The sequence below is a fragment of the Vespula pensylvanica genome, chromosome 2, assembly GCF_014466175.1.
Source record: "Vespula pensylvanica isolate Volc-1 chromosome 2, ASM1446617v1, whole genome shotgun sequence".
Lineage (NCBI taxonomy): Eukaryota > Metazoa > Arthropoda > Insecta > Hymenoptera > Vespidae > Vespula > Vespula pensylvanica.
Window position 1 is genome coordinate 9,683,114 of NC_057686.1, and position 17,187 is coordinate 9,700,300.

Genomic DNA, 17,187 nt, shown 5'->3' on the forward strand with positions numbered 1-17,187 from the left:
GATAGAAATTGCTAAATTGTATTGCATTGATAAATCTTTAAAATTACGTTTTAGTATTGTCGTTTATACATATTAAAACATAAGTAATGCTTTTGTTGGAAGTCAATTATAATTAAAGATTGCGATAATAATCTGTAGTTTCTTGGAGATTTATATTCTTTGAGATATAAGAAGTATTTTGTAATGTATAACCAAAGATTTGTATTTAATTAGATGTATATAGATGATTAGATAAAGTTTTTACTAAAAATATAATAAAAAGAGAATAATAATTGTATTGACAAATGTTGAAATATTTGAAATATTTTTAATTAAGAGCACCAGTACCTCTAACAATATCTTTAACAAACACATATTAAAGAAAATATAATATTAACTTTCTAGTATAAAATGAGACATTACAAAATTTTGCATTGATAGGTTGCAGATATTAGTTTATGGCATTTTTAAATATTTAATTATACTAAAACTTCATATGATCACATAATATTATAGGCGTTCGTGACGTCTCATTTGTACAAGTAGTAAACATTCTAAAGTTTTCAATCAGATTTAATTTAGTCACAAGGTTCGAATACTATTTATATATGACAGTCACATATTGATACAATAGCTATGATAATCACTATAAAAATAGTATATTGTAATTGTAGCTGTTGTAATCAACAAAGTGAGTATTTAATGTAAATAAATATGTAAATAAAAAATTGAATATTTGCAATTTCAATATAAATGCGATTGCATTGTTTATAAATTTGGTGTTGAGACGTACTGTAACACCTTTAATACTTAACACACATTTAATCATTTTGATAATATAATAACATATAAAATTGACTTGATTCATACTATTTTTGAAGAATAAATTTCAATCTTAATTTTAGGCATATTGCCATTGTGATAAAAATATTGATTAAATATATCAAGATTTAAAATATCTTGAATGATTATTTGATTTTCCGTTTCTCTAATGATACTCGAAACTGTACTAGTAAATATAATCCAGTAGTTGAACATGATAGCGAATGTTTTCTTCTAATGTTACACGTGAAAAATTGTTTATTATTATTTTTAAATTGGACTTCTTTATATTCACAACATTCTTTCATTATTATTCCTAATTGTATATATGCATATAGAAAAGTTAAAATTAAATCTTGTATCATTGATGTTGATATTGCATTTAGAGATACATAAAAAAATATTGTATAATGAAATATAACAAATTATTGATCGAAAAATAGCATATATAACAGATTTTTTCTTTTTTTACACAGATACTCAATATTGGATTTGTTTTTGGCAAATTTCGTTTGTAATAATTATTTATATAAAAATAATTAAGAGTACAAATTTGTCTATATTTATGTACTCTTCAAAATAGTAGGAAGAATTTTTTTATAGTTTGTAGTAATTTTTGATATGTGCTTCATAGCCTTTTAATGCACCAATAAATAAATTCCTTATGTGGAGCCATTTTTGTGCTGTTGAATTTTTTTCCTTTCTAAAAGCAATTTTTTCATATCAGCAAATGCCTTTTCTATTTGGCGTGCAAATCTAGCAGCATCCTGTAAAAAATAGATAATGATGAAAATAAATTTAGAAAATAATTTTTTTACTAGTTTATCTATGTTTTGCTATTAATTTAATCTTTTCTTATGATATATTACCGTCACTAGTGAGCTACGTTTACTAGAGATATGGAAGAATATAACATCTTCTCCAGCAATGATGTAAGAAACCCCATAACCATCATCAGCAACAGGACCAAATCCACCACCAGCAGAAATACAATCAGGATACTTTTTTAAGTCCAATTTTGATGTTTGTCCATGTGGAGTTTGAGATGTAGATAATCGCCAAGGTTCGCTTAAGACTTCCTAAATAATTTTCTTTTCTTTATAACTATTTTCTTTTTTTGTTTCAAATTGTTTTTGAGACATTTTAGCAAGTACCTTCAAAAATGGAGAATCCACTTCAAGATATTTAGACACTACATATAAACAGAAAAGATGTCTATCTATACCCTTGCCACACATAGCATCTTGACAACTTTTTTGGTGTTGTTGTCCCGCTGCTAGTAGTAATCTATATTTGTTATCTAACTGTAATGGAAAAGGCAGTTTTTTCATATTTTCTTTTTAATAGATATTAATATGACTATTATATTTATGTTACCGTTGCATTCTTATCTTCCATGGCCTTTACCCATGCAGCAGATTCAATAGTGCATGGTCTAACAGTTTCCGTTCTGCCTTCACGAAATAATCTTGTCATGGAAGCTTCGTAAGTGAGATTAAACTTTCCAGCATCACGATAATATGCTAGTTGTAAAGCCATTTGTATATATGCATCTGGTGACATTGCACTAGCTTTCATAAAGCCTTTACCATATTCATTGTGTACGTAGATACGTAATTCAATGTCATTTATTAATTTTTGAACAACCTAATAATTTAAAAAGTAATTAATAATTTTTACACACATGATTATGTGTTTGCAGATGATTACTATAAATGTAAAAGTAGTACCTCATTAGAACGATTTATACATTCAATACATTCTGAAGATAAATCCCATTGAAGTCGAGTAGGGATTGGTGGTATAAATTCTGGAGTACCTTTGTTATGTCCATCTTCTTTATATCTGATAGATAAACAGTGGTTAAAACTAAGGAGTATTATTGAGATAATTATAATTTAATTATTTCACAATAATTATTGTTATATTTCTCAACCTACTAATTACAGTTGTAATTCTTTCAGAATAATAATGATTACATATTTAAACAAAAAGCAGTGGAGAATTTTTTATTAAAGCATTAGTTTGTAAGCATGTTATTAACGAGTTTATTATTTAATATAGTGGAATATTTAATGCAGTGGTTGGGAAGTGCAATAAAAGATATGGATTGCTTAAAGTGTTATTAAATATTTAGCAATTTGCATAAAATACAAACATGGAAAGAGAATTACCCTGTCTCCATAGTACTAGCAATAACATATTCCCAGAGAGATCCCATAACAGGAGCATCAGCCCTAAGAAGCAGAAGGCAAAATATGGATAAATAATTAACATGTATTTTTTGGATTTTTCTTTTACTCATCAGTGATACCTTATAGACTGAAACAAAGAAATAAAAATATATACAAAGTTCGAAACTTTCATGCTAGGAAATTATACAAAGTGTCTTATATAATTTGAACATTTGAAATATCTCTGTTGCTTTTGATAGTAATAAAAAATATCCAATACAAAATTGTTTAATCCAAAGGAGACAATATTCTGTTACCAAATTTTTTTGTAATATAATTTGATTTAAGATTTCAAGGTCACAAATACTTTTTTAAGTGGATTAACATATTTGTTTTACAAGAGTATTGTAGTTTATTAAAAGACGAATATAACAATACGTATTTGTGGACCTCGAATAAGAAAGTAACGTTTGAAAGAAATGAAATGGTAAAAAATTGAAGCATTTTAATGTAAAATTTTGGAAGGTTAATCGAGGAGTTCAAAATGATTTCTATTAATTCCGATACATTTTTAGAAACTGATAACCATTTTGATCATTTTTGGAGTGATAGCAGTGTACACAAATAAATACAGGAGTACAAAGTACAAAGAAGTCATTCAATATATCCAAAAATGTAAAAGTGTGAAGATAAACAAATGCATATGCATAGATAAATTCATTTTTTATAAGTTATAATAAACTGTAATAAGAAAAATGAACATCAATGATTTTGAAATTTTGAATAAAATTTTTCGTTTCTCGGAATATTGTTTCTTTCGAATTCAATAATTTTTAAAAAAATATTTTCTAGTATCATAATAAGCAAGAAAGATGCACAAGTTAGATGAAATACTCTTTATAAATCTATATACAGTAACAAACTATATTTTATTATCACTGTAAAACTTCCTGTCAAAAATAATTATTTTATTTGAATGAAGATTAACACTTAGATAGTTTTCTTAGTTTATACAAAGCAAAATATTACCAACACCAATAATCTGCATAAACATATCATGCTAAGCTTTCAGCTATGAAAGAGCAGATGATAAAAAAATTTAATGATTTATAAACCATTCAGTTTGAATTAAGGTTCTTACTCTCGATTGCAGGCTTCTTCATATATTAAGAATTCCCACAAATGTGACATCACCGCAGCATCTGCCCTGCATTACTTATTGTTTACTTATTGTTTACACATCTCAGAATAAGTACTATTATGCGCGCGCGCGCGCACGCACGCACGCACGCACGCACGCACGCACGCACGCACGCACGCACACACACACACACACACACACACACACACACACACACAATTTTATAAATAGTCATGCAATCGCACGAAAATAATATATTATTTCTGTGTTTCAATGATTCTTATATTAAATTAATATCAGCTTGATCTGTGAAACTCATTAGTCGATAACTCTTATGTATGAAATCAATCATTATTGTATGAAGAAGTATTGAAGTATTGAATGAAGAAATATTAAATAGGGAATAAATAATAACAGAAAAGTATAACAACAAATTCAACAAATTAATCAACTAATATTGATAATATTTTAATTTCCTCATCGTCATCTGGATACGATCAGTTTATCACGAAATTATTACTCGTGCCTAATGCATTTTTCTATATAGAAGAAAAACTTACCAAGAATGTTCTGCATTAAAACCAATCTGTAAAATATCCAGCAGTTAAGATAGCTCTACATTTACTATTTTGTAAATTATACATTTATTTGTTACTTTTTATTTCTTACCCTTCCATTACTCCCAATACACAAAGTAAAAGATTTATCGAACCATCTATCATAGCCTTTACCATGTAACAATATTTGGCCATAATTGTCTAACTTTTCAGGATGTTCCTAGAAATAGAAAATCACTGTATAAGCATTTAATTGAAGATATATGAAACGTTTCATATTAATATATCAATTTATATGTTTATCTTTGATAAAATTGTAATTACTTACAGGATCGTATTCATATGGAAAATCATCTAAAACGACAATAAATGCCGATTTTTCTATTATATCTAAGGAAGCTTTATTTATTCCTTTGGCGAAATATTCATTTCTGACTTCTGCCCAAGGTTTCCTCTCTCCAGCTGTCAATGCAGCTAATTTTTCTTCACTTTCTGCTGATTCAGATTTATCATCCAAAATTTGTTGAATTTGTCTATATGTAATAAACATTCATAGATTATAATAAATCTTGGATGGAATACTTTTTTTTTTATAAAAAACGGAATAACGAAAAATAAAAAATCGCAAAATATATGTAATATAAGATAGCTATTTAAATATAAAACGTCCTTACATTTCTATTTCACAGGGTAAAAGAATCCTATTCTTGTAATAAATAAGAACTTTGAAATATCTTCCTCTGTGATGTACAACTATATGCTTAGAGTCTTGATAATGAACTATTTTATCTGTTTCAATACCAGGAAGTCTTGTGGTATTAAATAGTCTTTCATATTGCCAGGAGCATAAAGGAATGATACCTTGCAGTAAAATCTGGAAATCAGAAAAAATATAATGCTCTCGGATGATATATATCGTCATACGAAAAATATAATATCATTAATATACGATATATTAATTTTGTATAATATCGTACTAACTGGTTCGAGTTGTTGACGCTCAATGAGCCGTCTGTATTGTAAACAAAAATGAATAGTGCTGGCGGCACGTGCAGCTTGATTCGTAGTTGGATGCATAAGAATAGCATCTATTCCGTAGAAATTTGAATTTATAACGAGCGGCGATCTACCTCGAAGGTAAACGTATTCCTCCCACCAATCAGATACGTAATTGGTAGACCACCAAGATTTAAGTATTAAGTATCGTTGAAGTTTCACGCCTATACCATTTTGAAACTCCTTCGCTAATCTCTCCATACGAGTATAATTTTCATTGTCCAGTAGAGGTCTAACGCTTCGGAGATACTGTTTAGAAACACATAGTAAATTATTTTACTGTACAATAATAATTGTAAAGTATTACTTGTAATTGACTAAGTAGCCTTTTTGAAGATGTTTTAATGGTAACTTCCTCTTTTCTCCTCACTCGAATCATTAATTCGAAACCTCCTCTCTTTCGTCTTTTATTATTTTGAGTTTTTTTATGAATAATATGAAAACAAAAAAAAAACATTATCTAACCCGTTTCATCGTATCCTCTACCGTAGGAAGTGGTAGGCGAGGCAGCGAACCTTGGAAGCTGTAAAGCATGGGTTTACGCCAACCAGACAGAAGTTTTACGAAAATAAGCCATATCTGTGTCATTCTCGATAGTTTTTTATGTTTGCCTCTTAATTCGTACATCCAGCCTTTGTAGATCAGCAGCAGCTTTAGTACGTATCGTAACATATATATAACGACCAACCACAGGAGAAGTCCGATCATGAACGAACCAGCTAGATGTGCGAGTATTGAAGATCTACAAAAGAATAAGAATAGAAAAATTGGTCCTTGTTGATACTTGTGAACAAGTATCACTGCTGAACTAATTGCTATTATTTTCGTTATTTTTCTCGAAAGTAAGAAATTTGAATTCAAATTATTAAACTTACCCAGAAAGATATGGCGTAACTTTTCCAACGAGATCGTAAGGAACTTTGTAGCCCGCGAAATGAATTGCGGTGACAATGCCTATGGTAAGCCAGAGGCTTCCTAAAGATGCAGGATACACACCGCTCTTCAAATTATTCTAAAATACAAACAAATAAATTAGTTGCTATCGGATTGTCGCGTATTTTCTTCCGCTCACCATGAATCTAAAGAATCTTTTCTTCCAGGAGCGTACACCTGATAACCAAACGAGATTGAGTACTTCTCGATCGAAATTCACGTCCCATCCTTCGTGGGTGATGGAAAAACTAAAGGCGACGGCTGAATGAGCTTCCGCCATTTCTGTACCACTTTTCTATGTATCTGAAAAGAAAAAAAATTTGTAAATGTTACCGAAAATTACTATCGAGGGAAGCTCGCATCTTTGCACGGCAAATGCCCATTGCGAAGTTGCAGCATCGAGAACGAAGATGCAGGGTAGAAGCAGTTGACCTTAGTTAAAGTCGCAATTATCATGCGGACATGATCGCGCGTATACATATGCGTGTACGAATACGTGCGCGTGTGTGCGTCTGTGAAAATTGCACAATAAGCTGATAAACAAGAATCTCACGCATAAATAAAGTTTGCTATACTGTTACGTCTAGCGTTTTATCATTTTATCATATTTTTTTTATGGTTTGAAAGATAGAAAAACGTAGATGAAAGTGAATTCGATGTGTGAACACGATGATATTCCAATGGTTACGTTATTCCAAAGATGTTGCTTTTTGAAGTTTGAAAGTATTAAATAGCAGGTCGTAGATGATACCTGCTTATATTAAAGGAAACGGAACTCGTATCTCCGCAATAACACCTGTATTATCAAGGCCGTATTCGATGATTAAAGACAGAGTTTCGTGATCAAGACAACGCAGCTTGAACTTTGGCCGAGGCTTCATCGTCCAACCAACGCGCCTTCTCCCTCTCTCTTTGCTATAAATTGAGGCACATGCGCATATACGCGCATGCGTACACGTGCAAGTGTTAAGAAAAAAAGGCGCGTTTAGCATGATCAAAATAAAAAACAACTATAGAGTGTTATTAATGCGAACGGACGTGTATTCTCCGATAGTTTTGTTGTACAAGAAAGGGTAAGAATCATAATTGAAACAATTTAGCATATTTATGTGAACAAACAATTGTATTGTATACTGCAAAGCGTTACAAAAAATGCTAGGAAAAACTGAGTTATCAATGAAAAATGATACTTTCGAAATTGTAAACTACTAAGAAAGAAAGAGCACGGTTGAACGATACATAATGCACATCACCGATCGTATCAAACTCTTACGTAATACCGGGTGTACACCAAATACGACGCTCGCACGCCACTCTACGCGGCGAACGTCTATATATATTCGTCGTATACGCGTTACATGATATTCCACACAGTACTTACATCTTGCTCTCGTTGGCGCGAAATATGATCAAAATAAGAACACTGATTGCTTTTCTTCATCAAACATTCTAATCTCAGTGGTCGTTCGAAGTTTTTAACGTTTAAAGAATGAATGTTCACATAAAAGATAAACATTTGAACTACGTAAAAAAATGAGCTTTGATTCGAATAACTGCGTATGATTTGAATTCATATCTCAACCTCGCTTGAAAGTATCTATACGCGGGATAACCTTACGACTTTCCACGAGAAACGAGTGAAAGTTCGTACGAAACTAATCCCTAACCTCGAGCAAGTTTACACTATGGTAACAATGTTCTCGAATCGCCAAACGAAACGATGTATATTAACGACAAACGAAAATATGCTTATGATTTGTATTTCGTATATTTATCGGCATGCAACAAATGGACAACGCTCGCTTGATGGTCAGTCAATATTACTTCGCCGGGATTTCTCTCTCTCTCTTTCTTTCGTAAAGTCAACAATATGGTCTCTTACTTGAATTAAAATAGGAACTAAAAACGGATCTTAATATTTGCTCCTTATTTGATCTTTTTTAAAGATTACGATAAAGAAAATATATTTTATGTAATATAAATATATTACATTTTTTCAAATGATAGAATCAAACGTTGTACGCGATCTGATTATTTATATATGTACGCATATTTAATATAATTGTTGTAAGTTCGATATTATTTTTATTCTTATCGATATATCAATAATGCATATGTGCATATGTGATATATCGATAAGAATATTACTACTTGTCTACATCGTTGAATCGGAAAACTCTAGACGACAAAAAAGCAAACGTAGAAGAAATATTATTTCTTTCTAGTAAAATATGATTGAGACGCGTCTTTCACTGGAAAAGAACCAATGTCGTATCATAATACTATTTCGCAATGGACAACGACCAATCTATACAATTACGTTAAAAGAATTAAAGTGGGTCAAGCACGTGCTACATATTTTTTGTTTGTACATATATCGTTATGGATATAGTATCGCATATAGTTTGTAAGATAATTACTAATCTTTTCGAGAAAGTCTTTCATATTCTTCGTCGACATTTGATTCGTTTCGTTTCCTCTTTTAGAAACAGAGCAAAAAGATTTGGGAAAAAAAAAAAACAATTATGACTAACGAGTCGTTAAATGTGTTAAACAATATATAACGAAATGATTAAAAAATAAAAATGTAATCGATCGACATTGGTATTAAAACTAATATGAAGAAGAGACTGTCATCTTCGAAATACTGAAAAGGAAGTTTTCGGATCTTTAGATAGGAATTCGTTATATCTCGTCTTTATAAGATTTTGTTTATAAGAGTTATCCATGCGACTGAGAAGGCGACGTAGTCGAAGAACATATGGTTCTCTGGATTGAAGGCTCATTGGCATAATAGTTCAAATTACATAAACTGTTTAAGCCTGCAGTTCGTTTAACTATGAAGACAAAAAAAACGATTTGAAATAAAATCGCCCTTTTTGCAGGGTCGCGAGAGTAGTTTCAGTCGAATAGTCGTTTCACGATTAAGTCCAGGATTTACCAACTGGCCTATTGAGCAGCCTATCGAGAGGATAGGTAATACCATTTAATGCAATTAGGTCTATCTCGCGAACGTGTTAGTGATCATTTAATTATTTTATGCTTATGATTCTCATCATCGACAAAACGAAAGTTTAATATTGCCCGATTGTTTTGTATACAATATAGAATAAATAAGTAAATTGTATGCATACTTATGTATGCATACCAACATTCTGATGCGTCGAATGTCTGTCCAACGTAGCAAAGTCCAAGACGAGAGAAATTCAGATGGCATTGCTTCAGCTTTCACATTAGTTTCGACCTTAATGATAATGTTAATACGTTGATTAAACAATTTTCGTAGACAGAAAGATTTTCATTATTATAAGCTCATAATTATAAATTATTGCATATTGTGATTAAATAAGTGTGTTCACTTTACTGTTTATACAACAGATCCGTTTGATAGCCCGTTAGTCGGATAATATTTATAATCCGTTGAGGATTTAACACACGTGTATCTTTTGATCGTTGAGTGGAGTGATTTGATTAGCAATATGTGAATTAAAGACAGATCTACCGATTTCGGAGCATACTTAGGGAAGACGAGGTTCTGCAGGCATGTACGAAGATTAATATACAGAAGTTAGTAGAATAACGTCAAGACTGTTTCGGCAAGGAACTGGCGATTGTTAATAACAATTTCAGATCACCTTTTGGTGGTCTAAGAGGAATGAGTTCTCCTAAGTAGAAGTGATAAGCGGCAACCCATAGATAGCTAAAATGTGAATATAGGATATCTTAAAGGTTTCCACTTACATTCGTATGTAAGTACTATATGGCTAAGTATAATATACTAAGTACTAATAATTCAGGGACGTTCGAAAATATACGTCACGATTGTTGAATTACTATTAAAGACACGGACGGTATTGGACCTTGGTACTTGGTCAATATAATCTTTATAAATATTCATCATAATCTTTTAAAAATTTTTGAGTTAATTACGCTATGTCATCGGTTAACAAATAAGCAAAATCGACAAATGTTAAATTTTTAATTAAAACTCGATATTCCGATTGATTCCTTTGAATCAAATCGTAAAAAAGAAAGAAAACGTTTCAACTAACAAAATGATTATTTCTTGTACAGCGAATACGAATTATGAGCGAGGACTATTTATCTATCTATTTTTTAAAATATCACATTAGATCCCGTTCACCGATTCAGTGAAATTATTGATTATAATTAGAATCTTATCTTTCTAAGTTAGCATTCCTTTATTCGGTAGCTAATTCGATAACGATCATTATTTTCGTTTTTAGGTACGAACCTTATGCTGGATGGATTAACTTGAAATTTATATACCAAACATGAAATTATTTGGAACGAAGATCCATAAATAATTCGATTGGACTTGACTTTCGGTACCAGAATGATGGTATTTTTAATAATTAAAAAATTCATATAAATACACATATGCAACGAAAATAAATAATTTTATAAAAATTGTATAATAAATACAATTTCTACAGGAATATTTAAGATAGTAACAGGCATTACCGTGAACTACATCGGTCATATTTATTTTGTAAAAGAATATCTAGTTTATTTTATGTTCTATCACTATATATTCAGTGCGTTTTTTTACAACATATTGCACGTTCCAAAGGAAGTGATTTTTTACTTGTCACATGCATTAACTTCTATTCAATATGGCGGCCGGGTCAACGTTCGAATTAGCGTCTTTATAACTGTAACGTAAAATTCTCAACCTTTTATCACGTTTTTACTGTTGTCACTATGGCAATTTCGTAATCAAATTTACAGATATTTGGTTACAATAATTGATCCTTGAGGAATGTTAATAGTTAATAAAAGTGCATGTTGTCTTATTTCTGTAATTTGATTTAAATCGTGAGAACTTGGAAAAATTGCAAAAAGAGTTGCGCAAAAGCTTTGTGTTATTGTTTGACTAAGAATTGTAAAAGAGAATTGATTAATCGATCGAGGAGTAACTGTTTCTTCTCTTTAATATCACCTAAAAAAGTAGTTTGTCGATGAAAAAAATGAATGATGTGGCAGTGGCAGCAACAGCAGCAATAATAAGCAAACAAGAAACGAAAAGATGTAATTACGTCGGAAAATAAAATACATTTAATAGATTTCTAATATTTAGCTGATAAGTAGAAAATATGATTGTGCCATGCCACAACGAAGAGCCATTTTCACTCTATACAGTACATCATCGTACCAATCCCCAGGTATAACTTTTACGAACCTTTTCCAACTTGAAAAGATAAGATGAACAGAAATGGAACGTGAAGAGAGAAATAACGGCGCGAAGGAAGATTGCTTCCTATTGGTTGCCGCTTTACTCTCATCGAGAAAAGACGACACGACAGCACAAGCACATCGTACATCGTCATTTTTGTTCAGATGAGCGAGTGTTTCAAAAAAATTAACACGGCCTTTCTAATATTAGACACGCTGTTCCATGTCGTCCCCGTTCTTGTTCACTCGCTCACCCATTCACTCTCTCTCTCTCTCTCTCTCTCTCCCCCCCCTTTCCCCCCTCTTTCTGTGACGACGAACAAACTCGGAAGTTATACTTACCGAACGAATGAACGCAAAGACGAATGCAACGATGACCTCTCTTTTTCTTTGTACAAAGACGATTGATACGTTTCGCCGATTGAATTACGAAAAAATCACAATTTTAATAAATTCAAAGTTTGGTAATAAAAATTATCAGAGAAATGTTTCTTTACAAGAAATGTAAATTTCTCGAAGGCTCTGTTTTTTTGAAATACACGTTGGAAAGTAGACTACGTACGATACTATAGTCACCAAGCGACGCTACGCATAACCATACGCCTTGCAGTACTGAATGCCACTGAACGCCACTGAACACGATGTGAGAGAGCGCCGAAAGAACGCTGAACGAGTGCCGAACAGTTACGAAAATGCACGATTTACACCTGGTGACTGTACGCCTACACTTCCGTATACATGTTTACGTGTGCGGTGTTAACCGCACACCTACAAAGTTACTTCATGCTTTTCCGTAGTGACGAATGCTCTGTCGTTACTTTCGAGAAATACATATGTGTATGGTATGCGTGATCCTAAACGCAGGGCCGTACTTTACGGGTTCCAGATGTCTTGTGTGATAATTATCAAATTCGAAACATTGCAACTTTTTTATTATACAAGCATTAAGTATGGGTTCAGCGCAGATTGAATGTAGGTAAAGGAGATTTTGCACATATATATACGAATATCTACGCATCTCTGTCAATATTCTATGTATTATTTATGTAAAATTAAAAAGTTGTATATTAGCGTAAGGAATTCTTATAATGTTAATTGTATTATTATTATTATTATTATTATTATTATTATTATTATTATTATTATTAAGATTAATATTTAGAATAAAGTGAATTCAGCAGGAATGAGGTAGTTGTCATATATCGTTCCCAGTCATTACGCTTTTTAAAACAAAATCCTATTATTTCATTTATTACGCATAGCATATATTGCAGCAATTACGCATATTCCCTTTAATGACTTTGACTTTTGACGAACACGTCACTTGAGATATAAGCTTGCGTTTCTACAGTATTATGAAGGTTACGTGCAGGCTTTGTTGTGTCTTTTCCAAAGTTGATCTAGCGACTATATTTCTTTTCGTAATGATAAAATCTTCCAGTATATATTATTATTGTTGTTGTGTTGTTGTTGTTGTTCTTATTGTTGTTGTTATTATTATTATTACGTAATATTTGCTATTTTTTTCAGACAATAGCTGATGGAATAACAGATATTAGAATCAAACAATTTAGTTCATCTATACATCATCGTCTTTCTCTCTTTTATGTACATTGTTAGGCATATGTGTTTGCTATCGATAAACAGTGATAGAATTATGTATCTATTGAAAAATTAAAAAGAAAAATATAAAAATGAATATTATTGCGTTTCTTATTGCGATGCTATTAAATATTTTCATAGTTTCAAATTAATTGCAGTTTGTTTTAAAATTCTTATAGCTTGTATGCGATTGTAACGATATCATCCAATCTGCTGTTAAGCACAACCCATCGTCACGCAGGGTCTTTTCAGCTTTAATGATGAATATTCGAGCAGTCTAGGACGAAGAGTTTCGATAAATTCTAAACAACTCACCAAATTTATGTATAGTACTGCCATCTTGATGTTTTTTCATAAGTTTTAATTTACTCGTAACTGATAATTAGTTCGCATACCGATAATGTTGTTATCTGTCTTTAAGGTAACATCTATAATGTAGTGTGTATTTCTTCAAAATTGTCGCTAGATGGCAAATTGTGACTGATTCCTTTATACACGCACGTATACTTGCGTGGTATTCTTCCATGCAAGTTACGATTTTAAAGAGAACTCGGACGCAAATAAATGATCGAGAAAAATTGTATGATAGTACAACCCATTAGATAGTTACATTTAAATAAGCTAGAATATAATCTTTAAAAGAAACTTACAGTGTATACAAATTTACTATGACTCGATAGTAAGAAAAATCGGTATTTAATCGGTAAGTAAATCGGTATTTTCTATAGCTTAACAAGCAATCATAGTATCAATAACAAAATGTCGATAATTACGTGGACCATTACTATAATTTATTATCATTGTTTCACATATGGTGTTACCTGTATTTCTTTGATCAAATGGCCAGTATGCTATTTTTTCGGTAAGTAACTTTTTTTATGAACTTTATGTAAAAGCATTATTCAAGTGTCATCTTTTACCGATCGAATCGAAACGAATGGATGTAAGATGTTAGTGTCGTATTGACTTTATATCAAGAGATAACCTAAATTTCTTAGATCCTTTTATCACTTTTTACAACATAAAGATGTACGCTCTTTGTTTTTAGCAATTCGAGGATTATTAAAAAGGAAAATAAAAGATTTGTATCAATCGAGTTGTGACAAATACTGTTTTTTAAGCTTCTTTCTCATAATTGTTCCGTTAGACGTTATCGATGCAATTTCCGCTTTCGCTTTCACCATCCGAACGATGAGGCTTGTAAAATATCGTCGAGAAGCTTCGTGCGAAGGTAAACTACGCGAAACCAGAAATGACTTCCGCTTTTCTAGTTTATTTCGACTATCATTAATGGAATCGCGATAATGGAAGTTTTCGATCTTAACACAAGGTACTAATAGCAACGTAAATAAACTCGATTGATTTGATATGCACTAGCAGATATAGTCGTCAGGATGTCTGAGTCAGGTGTCTATTACAAATTTTTGGGATTCCATTGAAATAAATCAATTATACATAATATATATTTTCTCATTTCAACTGTTCGTATAAATGATAACGTGATAAATAGTGTATTAGTCGGAAATATAGAAATAAAAATCATATACCGGATATTAAATTAAATTTATTATATAATATAAATGTATATAGTCCTGCTAAGACCCCTGCCTTATGAGGTGACCGCCTTTACCGCTTGCATGGCCTATGCATAAATTCGTCATTGTGATGTATAATATTTGTGACTATATATAATTATTTCAAGCACTCTAGCGATAGATCGAGAATCAAAGTTGACACTTGCAGAATAGTGAAGAACTCTTATCTTCTTCTTTCATCTATCTATCTGCGGTGACTCCCTCCCCCCCCTCTCTCTTTTCTACCATCCACCGTCTTCAGTATCTTTACGGACGTTGGAAAACTTTCACGACGTGCTACATTCTGCAGACCGATTACCGTTTCGTTTCATTTGCCTCTTTAATCGTATCTTATTTAAATATATTCGTTACTAATTTTGTGTCTTACAATTATCTACATTATTTTAGAATGAACGGTGAACATAGCTATTTCGATTATATATCGCAGATGTACGTCAATGTCTGAAATATACGAGAGAAACGAAACCATCGACCTCGTCGTACGATCGTGAGATTAAAATGTGCGATATCAATCGATATACGGAATGATTTCATCCAATTATAAAAGGCGACAATTCTATATTGCTGGGGCCTTGTAGAAGCGTGGGAAGTTCCGGTTAAGAAAGAGGTCGAACGAGATCGAGATAGCGAAGGTCTCATCGATAAAGTCACTTTGCGATTTTTATCTCATCTTCGCGTTCCTTGAACGTGGAGAAAGCTGACTCAACATGTTGCTGCTAAGCAAATCCCATTGGATGACTCATGTGACACTTTTTGTCTCCGTTCTGTCTTTGCCTTCGCATTTTTCGCCATATTCCCGTTTTCTATGCTCGCTGATTCGGTCCGATTCGAAATGTTTTCGAAATCTAACTTTTTCTCCTTCTTTTCTTTTTTCTTTTTCTTTCTCGTTGGTTAGATCAGTTAAAGCCGCATCCGGGTCGCCTCATTTTCGTAGAAACGAGTAACTATTCTTATTTTTAGGGTTGAAAAACTAGGATCGACAAATTTTCGATTTGGAACGACAAAGATTCCTTTACGATTTACGTTATGGTTTATGCTTCGGTAGGATCGAAATGGCGGTGCGGCGAGCCAAGTAGTTAATGAGAATTTCCAGCGATCAACTCGAGTACACGCTCATTGTTCTAATTCCAAGAGAAAGCGCTAGCGATAACGGAGCCCTCATACTTTTCGCATCATGACAGAAAGAACGGAATGTTTATTTTTCTTAAATAACACGTATGACAAACTCGATTTCCTATCTCGAGAAGACACTTTTTCGACGGAACGACGAGTTGGTTTTACGTTATGAAATAACGACATTAATTAAACTAAATAAGCAGGCATCGCCAAACTTGAGAAGTTCTCTGAACTATTTATGAATATGGATTCGAAAAGAGAAAAGTGAGTGTATCTATGATGAAGCACGACCATTGGAATGGGTTTCCTTTTCTTCACGTTAAAAGATCTACTAAAGTACTAAAATCTGTAACATTTTGAAAAGGTTTCTAAGAATCGGTACATATTTTTACTCACTTCTTTGGATCCATATACATGCGTAAATTCTAATGATAGATATAGCTAACGTTGTTTTCGATCTCGGTGAAAATGATTTAAGGGACCCTTCTTCTTTTTCCGACCACGTTGTGTTCAAGTTATTTCGAAATCAGGTCGACAAGTTTATTTCTGACTTATCAACGTTCAATATCTACGTTTAATCGACGACTTGATGATATTTTCTTATAAAGAAGAAAAGAATCCACAATTTATCTGTTTTTTTCATTTTTTAAATTAAATATTCTGATATCCTGGCAATTGATCAACAAGACAAATTAACATCGACGCACATAGCAAGAACTAGTTTTTTTTTTTCATTAGCTTTTATATACGGTTGTTGACATAAGTATTTTTTCTCCATTAGATAAGTTTGTGAAAAAATAAATTTTTTGGAAACTCCATTTTGGTAACGATCAATATCATTTTTCATAGATATTCGTTCGCTGATTTTAAAAATCCCTTTTTTAGGCATCGTTCGGAAACCGTTCCTTTTACATTCCTACATCTACGCAAGTTTTCCAAGACTTTTGTTGGTGTTTGGATCGTGAATTACAGAAAACACACGTGGAAGACATAGCTAAGTCTGGGAAAAAAGAAAA

General features: G+C 31.9%; 1 protein-coding gene and 2 long non-coding RNA genes across 6 annotated transcripts; 2 read left to right on the forward strand and 1 right to left on the reverse strand.

Moving 5' to 3' along the window:
• Nucleotides 1-287: 287 nt before the first annotated feature.
• LOC122627182 (carnitine O-palmitoyltransferase 1, liver isoform) lies at nt 288-12,652 on the reverse strand. Of its 4 annotated transcripts, none has more exons than XM_043808118.1 (16): nt 12,201-12,652; nt 6,802-6,965; nt 6,605-6,741; nt 6,195-6,471; nt 5,655-5,978; nt 5,348-5,547; nt 5,002-5,206; nt 4,786-4,893; nt 4,677-4,702; nt 4,117-4,182; nt 2,976-3,038; nt 2,532-2,646; nt 2,179-2,448; nt 1,956-2,105; nt 1,671-1,880; nt 288-1,568 (listed from the first exon to the last, which is right to left on the reverse strand). In XM_043808118.1, exons 2-16 carry the CDS (start codon nt 6,940-6,942, stop codon nt 1,464-1,466), a joined length of 2,397 nt encoding a protein of 798 aa, XP_043664053.1. In that variant the 5' UTR covers nt 6,943-6,965; nt 12,201-12,652; the 3' UTR covers nt 288-1,463. The 4 variants fall into 4 exon arrangements, with proteins under 4 accessions (XP_043664053.1, XP_043664054.1, XP_043664056.1 ...); XM_043808119.1 differs by lacking the exon at nt 12,201-12,652 and adding an exon at nt 11,866-12,073; XM_043808121.1 differs by lacking the exon at nt 2,976-3,038.
• Nucleotides 9,573-11,182, forward strand: LOC122627185. The gene is made up of 3 exons (XR_006326807.1): nt 9,573-9,638; nt 10,293-10,411; nt 10,910-11,182. It is a non-coding gene; the product is annotated as an uncharacterized LOC122627185 (long non-coding RNA).
• A 1,038-nt stretch (nt 12,653-13,690) lies between the features above and the next one.
• Nucleotides 13,691-17,187, forward strand: LOC122627186. The gene is made up of 2 exons (XR_006326808.1): nt 13,691-14,322; nt 17,057-17,187. It is a non-coding gene; the product is annotated as an uncharacterized LOC122627186 (long non-coding RNA).

Coding starts and splice junctions, on each gene's coding strand:
- LOC122627182 (XM_043808118.1), bottom strand. CDS start 6,942: ATGGCGGAAGCTCATTCAGCCGTCGCCTTTAGTTTTTCCATCACCCAC. Junction 6,742..6,801: donor AAAGATTCTTTAGATTCATG/GTGAGCGGAAGA, acceptor TTTGTATTTTAG/AATAATTTGAAGAGCGGTGT. Junction 4,703..4,785: donor GTATTGGGAGTAATGGAAGG/GTAAGAAATAAA, acceptor GATATTTTACAG/ATTGGTTTTAATGCAGAACA.